Source organism: Malaclemys terrapin, chromosome 15 (genome assembly GCF_027887155.1).
Source record: "Malaclemys terrapin pileata isolate rMalTer1 chromosome 15, rMalTer1.hap1, whole genome shotgun sequence".
Classification (NCBI taxonomy): Eukaryota; Metazoa; Chordata; order Testudines; family Emydidae; genus Malaclemys; species Malaclemys terrapin.
The window spans coordinates 829053-850277 of NC_071519.1; the positions used below are offsets into that span (position 1 = coordinate 829053).

At 63.5% G+C, this 21225-nt stretch overlaps 1 protein-coding gene and 1 long non-coding RNA gene across 4 annotated transcripts in view; one reads left to right on the forward strand and one right to left on the reverse strand.

Moving 5' to 3' along the window:
- ACHE (acetylcholinesterase (Cartwright blood group)) overlaps positions 1–19459 on the forward strand; it is a 24105-nt gene extending 4646 nt beyond the window's left edge. The window contains exons 1-4 of one of the 3 annotated variants that reach the window (XM_054005599.1): positions 9196–9227; positions 11926–13428; positions 13852–14018; positions 18072–19459. In XM_054005599.1, the coding sequence (XP_053861574.1) occupies positions 9211–9227; positions 11926–13428; positions 13852–14018; positions 18072–18193 (1809 nt within the window). In that variant the 5' untranslated portion in view covers positions 9196–9210 and the 3' untranslated portion in view covers positions 18194–19459. Of the gene's footprint in view, positions 1–9195; positions 9228–10093; positions 10173–11925; positions 13429–13851; positions 14019–18071 lie in introns of those variants that run through there. The other 2 variants (XM_054005600.1, XM_054005601.1) reach the window with 2 other exon arrangements.
- Positions 2359–10039, reverse strand: LOC128823358 (uncharacterized). Its single transcript, XR_008441733.1, has 3 exons — positions 9955–10039; positions 9149–9198; positions 2359–2521 (listed from the first exon to the last, which is right to left on the reverse strand). It is a non-coding gene; the product is annotated as an uncharacterized LOC128823358 (long non-coding RNA).
- Positions 19460–21225: the final 1766 nt, after the last annotated feature.

Sequence of the window (21225 nt, forward strand, 5' to 3'; positions counted from 1 at the left end):
GTGCGTGTGCACGTCTGTACATTCTGTGAGTGCACCCGTGCGTGTTCCGTGTCGGGGGGTTCCGTCTGTTGTGTGCATGTGCATATCTGTGCACGTGTGCCGTGCACGGGGTGCGCATCTTCCACGAGGCTTCATCTCTCCTGAGCTGCCCCATATAAGAGGTCTCTGGGCCCAGCCTCTGTGGGGGCGTATGTGGGGGGGGTTCCCTGCTGGGCTGCTGAGCCATGAAGCCATGGCCTCTCTCCCCCGATCCCAGGGGGGTAGGTTTGGGGGAGTCGGCAGGGGCGGGCTGGTTATAGGGGTGGGGGGGTAGATCTGGGGGTGGCTGGTTACAGGGGCCGGGTGGGGGGCAGGTCTGGAGGGGAGGTCAGCTGTGGGGGTCGGGTTACAGCGGCCGGGGGGGCGGGCTCTGGCACTCGGAAGCCGCTGGCTGCCAAGTCGGGGGGGGGGGCGGGGATTGAGTTCCCAGCAACCCCCCCCACACGCACTCTGTGGGTGTCAGTTCCGGCCCCATGGCTCACAGGACCTGGCGATGGACAAAGCAGATGGGCTGTGGGGTGGGGGAGGCTCCGAGGGCCCCATCTGGCCTCTTAAAGGGGAGCCCAGCCCCCCGTACCCCAAAACATCCCTCTGCATGTGGGCCGGGGGGGTGTTGGGGGCTCCAAGGGGCAGAGGGACCCCAACACCCCCCTCCCCAGGCACACCCCTTCCCTGCCTCCCACAGGCCCAGAGAGAGACATTCGGGGGGCCCCCACCCCCTTCCCTTTCCCTTTAGTGACACACATGTGGAGGGGTCCCCAAGGTCCAGGCCCTGGTACAACTGCCCCCCTTCCCCACCCACCCCCATCAGCCCCCCGCATCGGCAGCCTCCCCCCATCAGCCCCCCCCATTGTCAGCCCCCCCCCCATCCCTCGGAGTGAGCGCCTGGTTATTTCCGTCCGGGGTATTTTAGTCGCTAACAGCTGGGGCTGGCGCCCGCCCTACAGCTGCTCCCCACGTCGGGGGGGGGGGGGGGGCTGGCTCAGGGCCCGGCGGGGGGGGGGGGTGTCTGGTATGGGGGGCAGTGCCCATCCCCCACCCTCTCCTTCCTATCCCCTTCAAGCCCCACTTCTTCCCCCCCCCCCCAGCAAAGCCCAGGGCCCAGCCAAGCAAAATACCAGACCTCCCCCCCGCCTGCGGGATCCTGGAACAGGCTGGCATGCCCCCACAGCCGGGATCCAGCCCCCCTGCCCCACGGCGCACTCTCCTGGGAGCCCCCCCCCAGCCAGTTCTCCTGCCCCACGGTGCCCCCTACCTGGAGCCCCCCCCCACAGCCAGTGCTCCTGCCCCACGGCGTCCCCTGCTGGGAGCCTCCCCCCACAGCCAGTGCTCCAGCCCCATGGCGCCCCCTGCCAGGAGCCCCCTCCCCACAGCCAGTGCTCCTGCCCCACGGTGCCCCCTGCCGGGAGCCCGCCCCCCCCCCACAGCCAGTGCTTCTGCCCCATGGTGCCCCCCAGCAGCACTTTGGGGGGTGGACGGCATCGGTCCCGTGCCTCCCAGCAGCATGGAGTGTCCCTAAAAACGCCCTGAGCCAGGCCCGGGCTGTGAGGGTGCCGGGCACCCGAGCGCCTCCCCCACGGCTCAGCAGCCAAGGAACGGGGCCAAACGGCACAAACGGGCGCTCTGGGAAACTGACCCGCCAGCCGGAGCCAGACTGGAGCCCAGCCCGTGGCCAGAGACATGCGACGAGCCGGGCGGGGATGCAGCTTGCTAAAGGGGCACAAACCCGCAGCAAAACTTTTCCAAGTCCATCAGAAGCAGGGAGGCTGGCAAACAACCAGGGGGGCCAGTGGCCCATCAAGGTGCTAAGAGACCCTGCAGGGAAAACAAGGCCATTGCAGGAACACTAAATGAATTCTTTGCATCGGTCTTCACAGCTGAGGATGTGAGGGAGATTCCCAAACCTGAGCCATTCTGTTTAGGTGACAGATCGGAGGAACAGTCCCAGATTGAGGTGTCATTAGAGGAGGTTTTGGAACAAATTGATAAATTAAACAGCAATAAGTCACCAGGCCCAGATGGGATTCACCCAAGAGTTCTGAAGGAACTCAAATGTGAAATTGCAGAACTACTAACTGTCGTCTGTAACCTATCATTTAAATCAGCCGCTGGGCCAGATGACTGGAGGATAGCTAATGTGATGCCAATTTTTAAAAAGGGCTCTAGAGGTGATCCCAGCAATTACAGGCCAGTAAGCCTGACTTCAGTACCGGGCAAACTGGCTGAAACAATAATAAAGAACAATATTGTCAGACACGTAGATAAATTGTTGGGGAAGAGTCAACATGGTTTTAGTAAAGGGAAATCATGCCTCACCAATCTACTAGAATTCTTTGAGGTGGTCAACAAGCATGTGGACAACGGGGATCCAGTGGATATAGTGTACTAAGATATTCAGAAAGCCTTTGACAAGGTCCATCACCAAAGGCTCTTAAGCAAAGTCAGCTGTCATGGGATAAGAGGTCCTCTCATGGATTGATAACTGGTTAAAAGATAGGAAACAAAGCATAGAAATAAATGGTCAGTTTTGAGAATGGAGAGAGGTAAATCGTGGTGTTCCCCAGGGGTCTGTACTGGGCCCAGTCCTATTCAACTTATTCATAAACAATCTGGAAAAAGGGGTAAACAGTGAGGTGGCAAAATTGGCAGATGACACAAAACTACTCAAGATAGTTAAGTCCCAGGCAGACTGCGAAGAGCTACAAAAGGGTCTCACAAAACTGGGTGACTGGGCAACAAAATGGCAGATGAAATTCAGTGTTGATAAATGTAAAGCAACGCACATGGGAAAATATAATCCCAACTATACATATAAAATGAAAGTGTCTAATTTAGCTGTTACCACTCAAGAAAGATCTTGGAGTCCTTGTGGAGAGTTTCATAGATTCATAGATTATAGGACTGGAAGGGACCTCGAGAGGTCATCGAGTCCAGTCCCCTGCCCGCATGGCAGGACCAAATACTGTCTAGACCATCCCTGATAGACATTTATCTAAACTACTCTTAAATATCTCCAGAGACGGAGATTCCACAACCTCCCTAGGCAATTTGTTCCAGTGTTTAACCACCCTGACAGTTAGGAACTTTTTCCTAATGTCCAACCTAGACCTCCCTTGCTGCAGTTTAAACCCATTGTTTCTGGTTCTATCCTTAGAGGCTAAGGTGAACAAGTTATCTCCCTCCTCCTTATGACACCCTTTTATATACCTGAAAACTGCTATCATGTCCCCTCTCAGTCTTCTCTTTTCCAAACTAAACAAACCCAGTTCTTTCAGCCTTCCTTCATAGGTCATGTTCTCAAGACCTTTAATCATTCTTGTTGCTCTTCTTTGGACCCTTTCCAATTTCTCCACATCTTTTTTAAAATGCGGCGCCCAGAACTGGACACAATACTCCAGCTGAGGCCTAACCAGAGCAGAGTAGAGCGGAAGAATGACTTCTCGTGTCTTGCTCACAACACACCCTGTTAATACATCCCAGAATCATGTTTGCTTTTTTTTGCAACAGCATCACACTGTTGACTCATATTTAGCTTGTGGTCCACTATAACCCCTAGATCCCTTTCTGCCGTACTCCTTCCTAGACAGTCTTTTCCCATTCTGTATGTGTGAAATTGATTTTTCCTTCCTAAGTGGAGCACTTTGCATTTGTCTTTGTTAAACTTCATCCTGTTTAACTCAGACCATTTCTCCAATTTGTCCAGATCATTTTGAATTATGACCCTGTCCTCCAAAGTAGTTGCCAATCCCTCCCAGTTTGGTATCATCCGCAAACTTAATAAGCGTACTTTCTATGCCAATATCTAAGTCGTTGATGAAGATATTGAACAGAGCCGGCCCCAAAACAGACCCCCTGCGGTACCCCCACTCGTTGCGCCTTTCCAGCAGGATTGGGAACCATTAATAACAACTCTCTGAGTACGGTTATCCAGCCAGTTATGCACCCACCTTATAGTAGCCCCATCTAATTTGTAATTGCCTAGTTTATCGATAAGAATATCATGCGAGACCGTATCAAATGCCTTACTAAAGTCTAGGTATACCACATCCACCGCTTCACCCTTATCCACAAGGCTCGTTATCCTAGCAAAGAAAGCTATCAGATTGGTTTGACATGATTTGTTCTTCACAAATCCATGCTGGCTGTTCCCTATCACCTTACCACCTTCCAAGTGTTGGCAGATGATTTCCTTAATTACTTGCTCCATTATCTTCCCTGGCACAGAAGTTAAACTCACTGGTCTGTAGTTTCCTGGGTTGTTTTTATTTCCCTTTTTATAGATGGGCACTATATTTGCCCTTTTCCAGTCTTCTGGAATCTCTCCCGTCTCCCATGATTTTCCAAAGATAATAGCTAGAGGCTCAGATACCTCCTCTATTAGCTCCTTGAGTATTCTAGGATGCATTTCATCAGGCCCGGGTGACTTGCAGGCATCTAACTTTTCTAAGTGATTTTTAACTTGTTCTTTTTTTATTTTATCCGCTAAACCTACCCCCTTCCCATTAGCATTCACTAGGTTAGGCATTCCTTCAGACTTCTCGGTGAAGACCGAAACAAAGAAGTCATTAAGCATCTCTGCCATTTCCAAGTTTCCTGTTACTGTTTCTCCCTCTTCACTAAGCAGTGGGCCTACCCTGTCTTTGGTCTTCCTCTTGCTTCTAATGTATTGATAAAAAGTCTTCTTGTTTCCTTTTATTCCCGTAGCTAGTTTGAGCTCATTTTGTGCCTTTGCCTTTCTAATCTTGCCCCTGCATTCCTGTGTTGTTTGCCTATATTCATCCTTTGTAATCTGTCCTAGTTTCCATTTTTTATATGACTCCTTTTTATTTTTTAGATCGTGCAAGATCTCATGGTTAAGCCAAGGTGGTCTTTTGCCACATTTTCTATCTTTCCTAACCAGCGGAATAGCTTGCTTTTGGGCTCTTAATAGTGTCCCTTTGAAAAACTGCCAACTCTCCTCACTTGTTTTTCCCCTCAGTCTTGATTCCCATGGGACCTTACCTATCAGCTCTCTGAGCTTCCCAAAATCTGCCTTCCTGAAATCCATTGTCTCTATTTTGCTGTTCTCCCTTCTACCCTTCCTTAGAATTGCAAACTCTATGATTTCATGATCACTTTCACCCAGGCTGCCTTCTACTTTCAAATTCTCAACGAGTTCCTCCCTATTTGTTAAAATCAAGTCTAGAACAGCTTCCCCCCTAGTAGCTTTTTCAACCTTCTGAAATAAAAAGTTGTCTCCAATGCAGTCCAGGAATTTGTTGGATAGTCTGTGTCCCGCTGTGTTATTTTCCCAACATATATCCGGATAGTTGAAGTCCCCCATCACCACCAAATCTTGGGCTTTGGATGATTTTGTTAGTTGCTTGAAAAAAGCCTCATCCACCTCTTCCACCTGGTTAGGTGGCCTGTAGTAGACTCCTAGCATGACATCTCCCTTGTTTTTTGCCCCTTTTAGCCTAACCCAGAGACTCTCAACACTTCCGTCTCCTATGTCCATCTCTACCTCAGTCCAAGTGTGTACATTTTTAATATACAAGGCAACACCTCCTCCCTTTTCCCCCTGTCTATCCTTCCTGAGCAAGCTGTACCCATCCACACCAACATTCCAATCATGTGTATTATCCCACCAAGTTTCAGTGATGCCAACAATGTCATAGTTGTATTTATTTATTAGCACTTCCAGTTCTTCCTGCTTATTCCCCATACTTTCTCGCATTTGTATATAGCATCTAAGATACTGGTTTGATCTTTCCTCCCAGTTTTGTCCTGACTCTCCTTTCTCTATGCCAATATAGCCCACACTCCCTCTTGTTTCCGACCCATCTCCCCGGTCTCCCACTCGTTACGCCTTTCCAGCAGGATTGGGAACCATTAATAACAACTCTCTGAGTACGGTTATCCAGCCAGTTATGCTAGGAGTTCTCTGAAAACATTCAGTCAATGTGCAGCGGCAGCCAAAAAAGCGAACAGGATGTTGGGAATCATTAAGAAAGGGATAGCTAATAGGACAGAAAATATCATGTTGCCTCTATAAATCCATGGGATGCCCCCACATCTTGAATACTGCGTGCAGATGTGGTTGCCCCCATTGGAAAAAAGATCTATTAGAATTGGAAAAGGTTCAGAAAAGGACAACAAAAATGATGAGGGGTCTGGAACGGCTTCTGTATGAGGAGAGATTAATCAGACTGGGGCTGTTCAACCTGGAAAAGAGGCGCCTAAGGGAGCATATGATCGAGGTCTATTAAACCAGGGCTGGGGTGGGGCAAGCGAACAGAGACGTGTTATTTACCCTTTGGCATAACACAAAGTGAGAGGTCACCTAATGAATTTAATAGTCAGCAGGTTTAAAACAACAAGAGGAAGTGCTTTATCACGCAACACCCGGTTAACCTGGGGAACTCCTTGCCAGGGGATGTTGTGAAGGCCAAAAGTATAACAGGGTTCAAAAGAGAATTAGCTAAGTTCACAGACACTAGGGATATTAGCCAGGGATGCAGCCTCATGCCCTGGGTGTCCTGACAGCCAGGAGCTGGGAATGGGCGACAGGGGGATGCGTCACTTGACGATTCCCTGTTCTGTTCATTCCCTCTGGGGCACCTGGCACTGGCCACTGTCGGAAGACAGGATACTGGGCTGGATGGACCTTTGGTCTGACCCAGACAGGGCTGGGCTGGCAGGGGCTGCAGGTCGGGAGTGAGGGGCACCAGCAGAGCTGGGGGGGACAGGGCTGGGCTGTCAGGGGCTGCGGGTCGGGAGTGAGGGGCACCGGCAGAGCTGGGGGGGGCAGGGCTGGGCTGGCAGGGGCTGCGGGTCGGGAGTGAGGGGCACTGGCAGAGCTGGGGGGGGCTGGGCTAGCAGGGGCTGCGGGTCGGGAGTGAGGGGCACCGGCAGAGCTGGGGGGGGCAGGGCTGGGCTGGCAGGGGCTGCGGGTCGGGAAGTGAGGGGCACCGGCAGAGCTGGGGGGGACAGGGCTGGGCTGGCAGGGGCTGCGGGTCGGGAGTGAGGGGCACCGGCAGAGCTGGGGGGGGCAGGGCTGGGCTGGCAGGGGCTGCGGGTCGGGAGTGAGGGGCACCGGCAGAGCTGGGGGGGGCAGGGCTGGGCTAGCAGGGGCTGCGGGGTCAGGAGTGAGGGGCACTGGCAGAGCGGGGGGGCTGCGGGTCGGAGTGAGGGGCACCGGCAGAGCTGGGGGGGGCAGGGCTGGGCTGGCAGGGGCTGCGGGTCGGGAGTGAGGGGCACCGGCAGAGCTGGGGGGGGCAGGGCTGGGCTGGCAGGGGCTGCGGGTCGGGGAGTGAGGGGCACAGGCAGAGCTGGGGGGGACAGGGCTGGGCTGGCAGGGGCTGCGGGGGGGGGGGGGCACCGGCAGAGCTGGGGGGGGCAGGGCTGGGCTGGCAGGGGCTGCGGGTCGGGAGTGAGGGGCACTGGCAGAGCTGGGGGGGGGCTGGGCTAGCAGGGGCTGCGGGTCGGAGTGAGGGGCACCGGCAGAGCTGGGGGGGGGGCAGGGCTGGGCTGGCAGGGGCTGCGGGTCGGGAGTGAGGGGCACCGGCAGAGCTGGTGGGGACAGGGCTGGGCTGGCAGGGGCTGCGGGTCGGGAGTGAGGGGCACCGGCAGAGCTGGGGGGGGCAGGGCTGGGCTGGCTGGGGCTGCGGGTCGGGAGTGAGGGGCACCGGCAGAGCTGGGGGGGGCAGGGCTGGGCTGGCAGGGGCTGCGGGTCGGGAGTGAGGGGCACCGGCAGAGCTGGGGGGGGCAGGGCTGGGCTAGCAGGGGCTGCGGGTCAGGAGTGAGGGGCACTGGCAGAGCGGGGGGGCTGCGGGTCGGGAGTGAGGGGCACCGGCAGAGCTGGGGGGGGCAGGGCTGGGCTGGCAGGGGCTGCGGGTCGGGAGTGAGGGGCACTGGCAGAGCTGGGGGGGGCAGGGCTGGGCTGGCAGGGGCTGCGGGTCGGGAGTGAGGGGCACAGGCAGAGCTGGGGGGGACAGGGCTGGGCTGGCAGGGGCTGCGGGGGGGGGGGGAGGGGCACCGGCAGAGCTGGGGGGGGCAGGGCTGGGCTGGCAGGGGCTGCGGGTCGGGAGTGAGGGGCACTGGCAGAGCTGGGGGGGGCTGGGCTAGCAGGGGCTGCGGGTCGGGAGTGAGGGGCACCGGCAGAGCTGGGGGGGGGGGGCAGGGCTGGGCTGGCAGGGGCTGCGGGTCGGGAGTGAGGGGCACCGGCAGAGCTGGGGGGACAGGGCTGGGCTGGCAGGGGCTGCGGGTCGGGAGTGAGGGGCACCGGCAGAGCTGGGGGGGGCAGGGCTGGGCTGGCTGGGGCTGCGGGTCGGGAGTGAGGGGCACCGGCAGAGCTGGGGGGGGCAGGGCTGGGCTAGCAGGGGCTGCGGGTCGGGAGTGAGGGGCACCGGCAGAGCTGGGGGGGGCAGGGCCAGGCTGGCAGGGGCTGCGGGTCGGGAGTGAGGGGCACCGGCAGAGCTGGGGGGGGCAGGGCCGGGCCGGCAGGGGCTGCGGGTCAGGAGTGAGGGGCACCGGCAGAGCTGGGGGGTCAGGCCGGGCTGGCAGGGGCTGCGGGTCGGGAGTGAGGGGCACCGGCAGAGCTGGGGGGGGTGGGGCGGGCCGGCAGGGGCTGCGGGTCAGGAGTGAGGGGCACCGGCAGAGCTGGGGGGGGCAGGGCCGGGCTGGCAGGGGCTGCGGGTCGGGAGTGAGGGGCACCGGCAGAGCTGGGGGGGGCAGGGGCCGGGCTGGCAGGGGCTGCGGGTCGGGAGTGAGGGGCACCGGCAGAGCTGGGGGGGGTGGGGCGGGCCGGCAGGGGCTGCGGGTCAGGAGTGAGGGGCACCGGCAGAGCTGGGGGGGGCAGGGCCGGGCTGGCAGGGGCTGCGGTCGGGGAGTGAGGGGCACCGGCAGAGCTGGGGGGGCAGGGCCGGGCTGGCAGGGGCTGCGGATCGGGAGTGAGGGGCACCGGCAGGGCGGGGGGGGCAGGGCTGGGCTGGCAGGGGCTGCGGGTCGGGAGTGAGGGGCACTGGCAGAGCTGGGAGGGGGCAGGGCTGGGCTAGCGGGGGCTGCGGGTTGGGAGTGAGGGGTGCTGGGGGGTGTGGACGGTTGGGGAGGATTCAAAGCCCGGCCTTACCGCACGGCGGAGCAGGGATCTCAGCGTGTCCATTGCAGCCTCCTCGCGTCCTGGGGAGAGAGATGGGCCCCGGAGGCCGGTCAGGGAGGAGCCAGGAGGGTTCCCCTTTATCTGCCCCCCCCCCAGAACAGCAGGGGCTGCGTGTCGGGAGTGAGGGGCACCGGCAGGGCTGGGGGGGCAGGGCTGGGCTGGGGGGGCTGCGTGTCGGGAGTGAGGGGCACCGGCAGAGCTGGGGGGGGGGCAGGGCCGGTGGCAGAGGCTGCGGGTCGGGAGTGAGGGGCACCGGTAGAGCTGGGGGGGGCAGGGCCGGTGGCAGAGGCTGCGGGTCGGGAGTGAGGGGCACCGGCAGAGCTGGGGGGGGCAGGGCTGGGCTGGCAGGGGCTGTGGATCGGGAGTGAGGGGCACCGGCAGAGCTGGGGGGGGCAGGGCTGGGCTGGCAGGGGCTGCGGGTCGGGAGTGAGGGGCACCGGCAGAGCTGGGGGGGGGCAGGGCTGGGCTGGCAGGGGCTGCGGGTCGGGAGTGAGGGGCACCGGCAGAGCTGGGGGGGGCAGGGCTGGGCTGGCAGGGGCTGCGGGGTCGGGATGTGAGGGGCACCGGCAGAGCTGGGGGGGGCAGGGCTGGGCTGGCAGGGGCTGCGGGTCGGGAGTGAGGGGCACCGGCAGAGCTGGGGGGGGCAGGGCTGGGCTGGCAGGGGCTGCGGGTCGGGAGTGAGGGGCACCGGCAGAGCTGGGGGGGGCAGGGCTGGGCTGGCAGGGGCTGCGGGTCGGGAGTGAGGGGCACCGGCAGAGTTCTGTGTCTGTCCCCACCCCCAGCCCGGTCGATCCGGTTTCCCTGGGAGACGCTGCCAAGGCCCCGGGGTTTCGGTGCCACCCTGTTTGCATTGGGTTCAAGGGCCCAGTTCCCTCTGGCTCCGGCCACCCCCTCCCCGCCCCGTGGACTCCAACCCCGGCCGCGCGCTGAGCCAGGCAGCAGGTGGTGACGTGGGTGCTGGGGGGCGCCGGCTGGGACGGGGGATTGTGCACAGGTGTGAGGGTGTGCGCGGGGGATGGGCTGTTGGGTCACTGTCCTGGGGGCAAGTTGTGGCAGTCGGGGGGGGTTGTGGTTGGGAGCCGGGTGTCAGGATGGGGGAGGTGTGTTGCGGTGACCGAGTGTGTGATTTCTGCCTGGGCACGGGGACAGGTCCGGGGACGGTTGCGTGCTGAGGGGCTGAGGTGTGGGTCAGGGAGCGGGTAGGGGTGTGGTATGACTCTGTGTGTGTGTGCGCGGTGAGAGGGGGGGTTGTGTTGTGTGTGTGTTGGTTTGATGCCTGTTGTGCGGGGGGGGGGGTGAGAAGGTGGTTGTGGCTGTGTGTTGTGACTTTGGGCGGGGGGTGTTGTGTACAGGTATGGTATGACTGTGTGCAGTGAGAGGGGGTTGTGTATGTATGTGTTGGCTTGATGGGTATTGTACTGTTTTGGGGGCCGGTTGTGGGGCTGAGGTGTTGGTCAGGGAGCGTGTACGGGTGTGGTATGACTGTGTGTGTGTGTGTGTGCAGTGAGAGGGGGGTTGTGTTGTGTGTGTGTGTAGGTTTGATGGATGTTCTGCGGGGGTGCGATGAGAGGGTGTGGGGGTGCGCACGCGTGTGGTGAGAGGAGGTTGTGGCTGTGTGTTGGTTGGCTGACTGTTGCACTGTGTTTGAGGGGCGGTTGTGTTGTCAGAATGAGCGGTGTGTTGTGACTTTGGGCGGGGGTGTGTGTTCTGTACGGGTGTGTTCCGGCTGTGTGCGGTGGCAGGGGTTGTGCGTTGCACACGGGGTGGTTCGGTGGACGGGGGGACAGGCGGGTTTGTCGGGTGACACATGTGACCGGGGTGTGATGGTTTCCCGGCTGTTGTGGGCTGGGCTGGGGGATACGCTAGGGGGGTTCGTACACATGAGCCAGTTGTTGGCTGGGAGGGGCGGGGGAGCGACACCAGGGGCCGTGGTGGGGGGGGATCTGTGGGGAGTCGTGTTAAGGGCGGGTTACCCCGGTTACAGCCCATGGACGCCCCAGCTTTAACCACACCCCTGAGGCCCCTCCCGCTCCAGGAATTGCTCCCGGATACCGAGATACTGCTCCGAGCACTAGACCCCTCCCAGAGCCATGGCGGGAGAGAACCCAGGAGTCCTGGCTCCCAGACCCCCTGCTCTAACCCACCAGCCCCCACTCCCCTCCCAGAGCCAGGGAGAGAACCCAGGAGTCCTGGCTCCCAGCCCCCCTGCTCTAACCACCAGCCCCCCTCCCCTACCAGAGCCGGGGAGAGAACCCAGGAGTCCTGGCTCCCAGCCCCCCTCTGCTCTAACCCACCAGCCCCCACTCCCCTCCCAGAGCCAGGGATAGAACCCAGGAGTCCAGGCTCCCAGCCCCCCCTGCTCTAACCCACCGCCCCCACTCCCCTCCCAGAGCCGGGGAGAGAACCCAGGAGTCCTGGCTCCCAGGCCCCCCTGCTCTAACCACCAGCCCCCACTCCCCTCCCAGAGCCGGGGAGAGAACCCAGGAGTCCTGGCTCCCAGCCCCCTCTGCTCTAACCACCAGCCCCCACTCCCTTTCCGGTGCCCCAGTCTCTGCATGCTGCTGATAAGGCGTCTGGGGCTGCTGGGTCGGGAATAGGCCCCCGTGGTTCCCTTATCAGGGCAGGCAGTTGGGGGACGGGATCCTGCTGCGGCCCCAGGGGTGGGGGGCTGTCAGTGGCTGGGGAGCTCGGGGGTGGGGGACATCTCCTGCTGCCCCCCTAACCCCGTCTCTCCCCTCCCCCCGCAGACACACCATGGCCGGAGCCCTGCCCGGCCCCGCTCTCCTGCTCTTCGCCGCCCTGGCCCTCTCCGCCCGGGCCGACGAGTTGCTGGCCAGCACCCGAGTGGGGCGGGTGCGGGGCCTGCGGGTGCCCGTCCTCTCGGGCCAGGTCTCCGCCTTCCTGGGCATCCCATACGCCGAGCCGCCCGTGGGCAGGCTGCGGTTCCGCCGGCCGGAGCCCAAGCGAGCCTGGAGCGGGCTGCTGGACGCCGGCGCCTACCGCCACGCCTGCTACCAGTACGTCGACACCCTCTACCCCGGCTTCCCCGGCACGGAGATGTGGAACCCCAACCAGGAGATGAGTGAGGATTGCCTGTACCTCAACCTCTGGGTGCCCTCCCCGCGCCCCAAAAACGCCACCGTGCTGGTCTGGATCTACGGCGGCGGCTTCTACAGCGGCTCTGCCTCGCTGGACGTCTACGACGGGCGCTACCTGGCCTACGCCGAGCAGGTGGTGGTGGTCTCCATGAACTACCGGGTGGGGGCCTTCGGCTTCCTGGCCCTCTCGGGCAGCCAGGAGGCGCCGGGCAACGTGGGGCTACTGGACCAGCGGCTGGCCCTACAGTGGGTACAGAGCAACATCCATTTCTTCGGGGGCAACCCCAAGGCGGTGACCATCTTCGGGGAGAGCGCCGGGGCCGCCTCGGTGGGCATGCACCTGCTCTCGCCCGGCAGCCGCTCGCTCTTCCGCCGCGCCATCCTGCAGAGCGGGGTGCCCAACGCCCCCTGGGCCACCGTGCCCCCGGCCGAGGGCCGGCGCCGGGCCGCCCAGCTGGCCAAGCTGGTGGGCTGCCCGCCGGGCAATGACTCGGAGCTGGTGGCCTGCTTGCGGGACAAGACCCCGCAGGAGCTGATCGACCAAGAGTGGCAGGTGCTGCCCCACCAGAGCGTCTTCCGCTTCTCCTTCGTGCCGGTGGCCGACGGGGACTTCTCCGGCGAGGTGCCCGAGGCCACGCCGGGCACCGGCGGCTTCAAGGAGACCCAGGCGCTGGTGGGGGTGGTGCGGGACGAGGGCACCTACTTCCTGATCTACGGGGCGCCCGGCTTCAGCAAGGACAACGAGAGCCTGATCAGCCGGGAGGACTTCCTGGGCGGGGTGCGCATGGGGGTGCCCCAGGCCAACGAGCTGGCGGCCGAAGCCGTGGTGCTGCAATACACCGACTGGCTGGACCAGGACAACCCGGTGAAGAACCGGGAGGCCATGGACGACATCGTGGGGGACCACAACGTCATCTGCCCCGTCACCCACTTTGCCCTGCGGCTGGCTGAGCGGGGCGCCCGGGTCTACACCTACTTCTTCGACCACCGCGCCTCCAACATGCTCTGGCCCCCCTGGATGGGGGTGCCCCACGGCTACGAGATCGAGTTCGTCTTCGGCCTGCCCCTCGACCCCGGCCTCAACTACACGGCCGCGGAGGCCGCCCTCAGCCGCCGCATGATGCGCTACTGGGCTAACTTCGCCCGCACTGGGTACCGGGGGGGAGATCCAGGACCTCAAGCTGGGGGGCCTGGGGAGGCCTGTGGGGTGGGGGTCTGTGGAGAGGGGTCCCCACACGCAAGGGGGCAGGTGGGTGGGTTAGGGGGGTCTCCATATTCGGGGACAGGTGGGTGGGCTTGGAGGTCTCTGGGGGGTCCCCAGACTGGGAAGTAGTTGGGTGGGTGTGGGGCTCCCCAGGGGTGAGTCAGTGGAGGGGGGGTCCCCACACTGGGGGGCAAGGTGGGTGGGTTTGGGAGGTCCCCGGAGGGGGGTCCCCACACTGGGGGGTAGGTGGGTGGGTTTGGGGGTGCACAGGGGTGAGTCAGTGGAGGGAGGTCCCCACACTGGGGGGCCAGGCGGGTGGGTTTGGGGGACCCTGGCCAGCAGGGCGTGACCCCTCTCTCCCTCCTGGGCAGGGACCCCAATGAGGCATCGGAGCGGGGGGTGCGCTGGCCCCCCTACACCCCGCAGCAGCAGCAGTACGTACAGCTGAACCCGCGCCCCCTGGCTGTGGGGCAGGGGCTCCGGGCCCAGGTCTGCGCCTTCTGGAACCGCTTCCTGCCCAAGCTTCTCAACATCACTGGTGAGACGCCTGGGGGGGGACCCTGCCATACCGGGGGGGCTGGAGAGCACGGGGGGACCCTATATCAGGAAAGGGGCTGTGGGGCATCATGCGGGGGATCTTTGCCTCATGGGGGGAGGGGGAGGGGTAACTGGATGGGGGAAGTGGGAGGGGAGCTCACAGAGGGAAACTGAGGCAGGACAAACCAAATATATCCCCCTCCCCTGCCATCACGGCCCAGCCAGCCTGGTATCCCTGTCCCCCAGGGTCCGGGCCATGGCTTAATCCCCCCCTCCTCTTTTTTTTTCTCCCCTGTAGAGCCATGCGCTGCAACCGACCGGGGCCCCGGGCCCCCCCCAGCCCCACTGCCCCTCCTCGCCCTCCTTCCCCTTCTCGCCCTGCGGCTCAGGCCCTGAGAGTGGATACTGCATGCATCAGACGGCGGGGCGGGGCGGGGCGGTCACGGGGTCGGCTCGGGGCGGAGCCGGCCCCAGACTGGGGCAGTTGTGGGCCTGTGGAACTTCTGACCACTAGATGGCACCGAGCCGGAGCTCACTGAACGGGCCACTAGGGGGCACCCAGCTGTTGCCGGGGGGACAGCGCCCCTCCCCATGAGCAGCGGGGGCATTTCCTAGCCAGGATTTTAACGCTCTGCTGCTCCGATGCTGCTGCCGGGCCCCCCGGCAGGGGAACAGGGGATGGGGATGGGGCGGCGGGGAGAGGGCGGAGCCTTGCTGCACAAGCACCGCACTTCCGCACCTCGGTGCACACGTAGACACAACGCACGTGCTCCGCAGGCACACCCGCCCTGCGCCCAACCACTGCACACCTACAGACGCGGCACGAGCTGCATGCACACACCCTGTGTGTGCTGCACACTGACACACACGCACACTGCACACACACTGCTCATGCACTGCACACTCGCTCCACACCTGCACTGTGCACATTGCACACTGACACACACACACTGCACACGTACTGCTCATGCACTGCACACTCGTTCCACACCTGCACTGTGCACATTGCACACTGACACACGCACACTGCACACGTACTGCTCATGCACTGCACACTCGTTCCACACCTGCACTGTGCACATTGCACACTGACACACGCACACTGCACACACACTGCTCATGCACTGCACACTCGCTCCACACCTGCACTGTGCACATTGCACACTGACACACGCACACTGCACACACACTACTCATGCACTGCACACCCGCTCCACACCTGCACATTGCACACTGACACACACACACTGCACACGTACTGCTCATGCACTGCACACTCGTTCCACACCTGCACTGTGCACACTGCACACTATTCGCAACCACTGCCCCTGGACACACTGCAAGTGGACGCTGCACACGGACACTGCTCACGTATTGCAGGAACACTGCGCACTGACACACTGCATGGACACTGAATGTATATACTTCACACACACTGCACTGCATCTAGACGCGCTACACTGCATGTACACAGGCAGGAGCGCGCACACACGGTACACTCACTGCACATGCAAACCCCACACGTACACACACTGCACCTTCACTGCACACAGATGCACTGCACCCTCCCTGCGCACACTGCACATTTGTCACACGCACTGCACAGAGCTCCTGCACACCGACACACACACTACAAGCACTGTGCACACACGCGCACACACGAGGGCCCTAGGCGGCGGCTGCTGTATTGGGCCAGCTCTAAGCCCTGCCGGGGGCGTTGGCATACATGGGTCTGACGCGCCAGCTGGCGTGGGGGAGAGGGGAACCGCGGGGGGTACATGTCCCAGCCGGGCTCACACTGGTGTTCCTGATCTCTGGGTCCCAGACACCCTGACACCCCGGGGGGGGGGGGGGGGGACTGTCACCTCCCAATTCCCCTGAGCCCGGCTGGCAGCCCTGCCTGGGGGGTTTCTGGCTGCTTATAAAAGACATTTTTTAGTGTTTCCTTTTGCATATCGTGTTCGTGTCTTTGACAATTCACCGCCCCCCCCCAATAAAGTGACTGTGGGGAAGGGGGCAGGGTGAGTTGGAGGGTTCGAGGGGAGAGATGGGGCACATGGGGGAGTGGAGAGGGCCCCCTGTGACGGGGAGGGCACTGAGGTAGGGGGAAGGGTCAGTGAGGTGGGGAGGTGGAGAGGGGACACAGAGACTGAGGGGGGCGAGAGGTGTGGGAGGAGGAGCTGTCAGTATAAAGGGGGTGATCAGGTATGGGGGGAGGGGCTCTGGGGTGGAGGTAGGGGGCAAACAGGGGCCCTGCCCCACAGTAGAGGGGGGCTTAGGGGGTTGGCAGCAGAGGGATGAGGTTCTGGGGGGGGCTGGGTCCTGAGGGTGACGGCGCTTTGCAGATGTGGAGATGAGGGGGAGCGGCTGCTTGGCGGGGCCCCCCCAGACACTACCCCACATGTGGGAGCCCCCACTCACACATTAACACCTGGGCACTGTTCCATCTAACCCACCAGCCCCCACTCCCCTCCCAGAGCCAGGGAGAGAACCCAGGAGTCCTGGCTCCCAGCCCCCTGCTCTAATCCATCAGACCCCCACTCCCCTCCCAGAGCTGGGGAGAGAACCCAGGAGTCCTGGCTCCCAGCCCCCCCTGCTCTAACCACCAGCCCCCACTCCCCTCCCAGAGCCGGGGAGAGAACCCAGGAGTCCTGGCTCCCACCCCCCTGCTCTAACCCACCAGCCCCCACTCCCCTCCCAGAGCCGGGGAGAGAACCCAGGAGTCCTGGCTCCCAGCCCCCCCTGCTCTAACCCACCAGCCCCCACTCCCCTCCCAGAGCCGGGAGAGAACCCAGGAGTCCTGGCTCCCAGCCCCCTGCTCTAACCCACCAGCCCCCACTCCCCTCCCAGAGCCGGGGGAGAACCCAGGAGTCCTGGCTCCCAGCCCCCCCCCGCTCTAACCACCAGCCCCCACTCCCCTCCCAGAGCCAGGGAGAGAACCCAGGCGTCCGGGCTCCTGCATTATCCTGTTCAGCCCTTGGGTGTCAAATCACCTCACATGAGTCTGACTCAGCCCTACCTGGCCGGGTGGCACTGGATGAGGGTCACGTGTGGGGCGCGTCATCGGGCCCCGCGGCTGATTCAGGACATGCCGGGTCTCCGCGACCTGGCCCCTCCGAGAGCATCTGCTTGCTCCCGGTTAGATTCCGCGTCGCTCCCCAGCACCCCCGGTGCCACGCTCGACCCACACCGGGGGGGGGCCTGCGGCGTCTCTGCCGACAGCCACGGGGGTCACACAAGAGGGGGCCGGGGCTGGCCGACAGGTGGGTTATGACAGAGCAGAGAATTCAAGGCCCCGGGGGTCAGGTGAACAGATCCAAACTGCACTGCGACCCCCAACTGAAGAGAGATTCAGCCCAAGCCACAGTGACCGAGCAGGACCAGGAGCGACTGGCCCCCTCCGCAAAACGAGACCGCCAACCGCCCCGCCAGGCCAGGAGCAAGGACTCGCCGGCTCAGGGACAGACTCCAGCCGCCGTGGGCAAAGCCAGAGCCCGAGAGATGTGGCTCGGCCGGCCGGAGGCACACAGTGCGGTAGAAGCACGTAACATGGACGTTTCTGCAGCTGTTTGTGGAGGGGTGGCCAGGATGGGGACTCGACAGCAGGTCCCAACGCCCCTCCCGGACGGAGACTGGCTGCAGATCTCCGGGGACTGTTTTGCCAGGGCTGCGGAAATAATCGACTCGAACGCCGGAGCGGGCGGCGGCATTCCCAAGACCCCGACGGGCCCCTCGCAATCCCGGAGCGACAGCCCAGGGACCCCGCGTCACAGCAGCCGAACAAGACGGGATTTCGGCCTTGTTCCCAGCACCCCGCGGGCGAGCGGAGGCAGCTGGACAGACGGCCAAGAAAACCCGACGACAGCCAGAGCTGGGGGGGGGGAGTAAAGGCACAGCTGGGGGGGCAAACGCCAGCCTGGATCCGGCCGCAAGCGGCTCTCGGTCCCCCGTCTTGTGAGCGGGCCTGGGGGAATTGTTCGGGGAAGGGGGCAGGGGGCTCTGGGCCCAGCTCTGAGGGACACTAACCGGCCCCCTGGGCTCTCTTCCCCCCCAGATAACATCGAGGAGGCCGAGCGGCAGTGGCGGTTGGAGTTTCACCGCTGGAGCGCGTACATGGGCCACTGGAAAAGCCAGTTCGACCACTACAGCCGACAGGACCGGTGCTCCGAGCTGTGAGGGGGCGGCCCCCGACAGCCCCCCAACCCCTCACAGCCCCCCGGACAGCCCCCCAACCTCTCATAGCCCCTCCGACAGCCCCCCAACCACTCACAGCCCCCCCGACAGCCCCCAACCCCTCACAGCCTTCCCGACAGCCCCCCCAACCGCTCACAGCCCCCCCCGACAGCCCCCCAACCCCTCACAGCCTCCCCCAACAGCCCCCCCAACAGCCCCCCACCTCCTGACAGCCCCCCACCGCTGCTCCAAGCGGTGAGAGGGCAGCCCCCGACAGCCCCCAACTCCTCCCAACCCCCCCACAGCCCTGCACCTCCTCCTGACAGCCCCCCACCGTTGCTCCAAGCTGTGAGGGGGCGGCCCCCCCGATAGCCCCACAACCGCTCACAGCCCCCCCGACAGCCCCCCAACCGCTCACAGCCTCCCCCGACAGCCCCCCAACCCCTCACAGCCTCCCCCAACAGCCCCCCCAACAGCCCCCCACCTCCTGACAGCCCCCCACCGCTGCTCCAAGCGGTGAGAGGGCGGCCCCCGACAGCCCCCAACCCCCCACCTCCTCCCAACCCCCCCACAGCCCTCCACCTCCTCCTGACAGCCCCCCACCGCTGCTCCGAGATGTTAAGGGGCGGCCTCCTGCCAACCCCACACCCCTCACCCCACACCTATCCCCTCCCACCGGACTGTGCAATCTGAGACACTGCCCCCCCAGTCTAAGGTGTGTGTGTGTGTGTGTGTGTCCCCGTATCTGTATATAACGGTTATTTAAGGGATTTGTGAGAAATAGAAAAATATCTATATTATATATTCAGCACCCTGAGTCACTGCCCGTGAGCCCCGCGCTGCCCCTGACCGCTCCCCACACTGACCCCCAATGCCTAGGCCCCCAACCCCTCCACGCGCTGTCCCCCCAACCCTCCATCCCTCCTCATACTAACCCCCAACTCCCCAAACACCCCTTCATCCCCCCAATGTTCCCTCCTGCAGCCCCCCCAACCCCCCATCTATATTAGCTGGGTCCTACAGCTGCTCCCCCCGACTGTCCCCCAAGTCTCCTGCCCCACCCCTACCTCCCCTTAAACCCACCCTTGCCCCAGGTCAGGACTCCCCCAGCAGCCCACGACCCACCCTTCCCTGAAGCCTCAGCGGGAAGCTGCATCAACAAGTGGGGGGCTGCTCGGAGCCCACCCCCCCAACAACCTGCATGGCCACCACGCGCAGCCCTCCGGGCCCGACCTGTGTGTGAACCGTCCAATAAAGGAATTAAAGACACAGACTCTGCCTTGGCATGGGGGGCTGCGGGTCGGGAGTGAGGGGCACCGGCAGAGCTGGGGGGGGCTGCGGGTCGGGAGTGAGGGGCACCGGCAGAGCTGGGGGGGGCAGGGCTGGGCTGGCAGGGGCTGCGGGTCGGGAGTGAGGGGCACCGGCAGGGCTGGGGGGGCAGGGCTGGGCTGGCAGGGGCTGCGGGTCGGGAGTGAGGGGCACCGGCAGAGCTGGGGGGGGCAGGGCCGGGCTGGCAGGGGCTGCGGGTCGGGAGTGAGGGGCACCGGCAGAGCTGGGGGGGGCAGGGCCGGGCTGGCAGGGGCTGCGGGTCGGGAGTGAGGGGCACCGGCAGAGCTGGGGGGGCAGGGCTGGGCTGGCAGGGGCTGCGGGTCGGGAGTGAGGGGCACCGGCAGAGCTGGGGAGGGGCAGGGCTGGGCTGGCAGGGGCTGCGGGTCGGGAGTGAGGGGCACCGGCAGAGCTGGGGGGGGCTGGGCTGGCAGGGGCTGCGGGTCGGGAGTGAGGGGCACCGGCAGAGCTGGGGGGGGCAGGGCCGGGCTGGCAGGGGCTGCGGGTCGGGAGTGAGGGGCACCGGCAGAGCTGGGGGGGGCAGGGCCGGGCTGGCAGGGGCTGCGGGTCGGGAGTGAGGGGCACCGGCAGAGCTGGGGGGGGCAGGGCCGGGCTGGCAGGGGCTGCGGGTCGGGAGTGAGGGGCACCGGCAGAGCTGGGGGGGGCAGGGCCGGGCTGGCAGGGGCTGCGGGTCGGGAGTGAGGGGCACCGGCAGAGCTGGGGGGGGCAGGGCTGGGCTAGCGGGGCTGCGGGTCGGGAGTGAGGTGCACGTGTGGGGCGGGGCAGGGCCTGCAGTTCCCCTAGTGGCCACCAGGGGTCTCCAATCCCGCTCCGCTTTGCAGCGCGGGGGCCGCGGTCACGGGTGGGCGGCTCCCGGGGTGGGAGCAGGAGCCGGACGGGACACGCATCGCCCCCATGCTGGCGGGGCGGAGCAGGGACCCGCCGGGATCCCGGTATTTGGGGGGCAGGGGGGCAGGTCTAGCTGTCCCCCCCCCCCCCCGAGCCTGCAGAGTCAGTGTGTGGGGAGGTGGGAATGGGCTGGGGGGCAGGTGTTTGGGGGGCTGTCTGTGGGGTGTGATTTTGGAGGGTCTCTATGGGGCAGTATGGGGTCCAGGACGCTTTGGGGGTCCCCAGTTCTGGGGGGTTCTGTTCTGGGGGGGCGTATGAGGGCTCAGACTCCCCTTTTCTCCCCACAGCCTCACCAACGGCAGCTCCCTCGGCCGGGACCCAGCACACAGCCGCTCAGCCCCACACCCGTGTGGCCCTGCAAAACTTATGGGGCTGAGCCGCATTTTGGTGGGGGCCCACCTGGGAAGGGGCGGTAGATCCTCATTTTTGCAGGGGGTCCCCATCTCCCCACCCTGGCCGCTTCCCGTGTCGCCTGGGGGGCTGGATTCTGCCAGGTTATTGTCTGACCGGTATGATTTTCCTTGGGGGGGGCAGTTGTCCCTGCCCGCCACCTCTGCCACTCAGCGACTGTTTTGAAAGGGTTAATAAAGCAGGAACTGACTTGTCAAGTCTCGTCCTTCTGTACGGGAGTGGGGGCAGCTCCCCAAATCCTCCATGGGGTTCAGGAGACCCCCAGTCCCCCCCAGATGCCCCCACCCCCTGTTCAGCCTTTAGGGCAGCGGGGTGGAGGCCCATCAAACTCATGTCACCCAGGGACTTGACCCCCCCCGCCCCCCGCTCTCCCCAGGGGCTTATCCCAG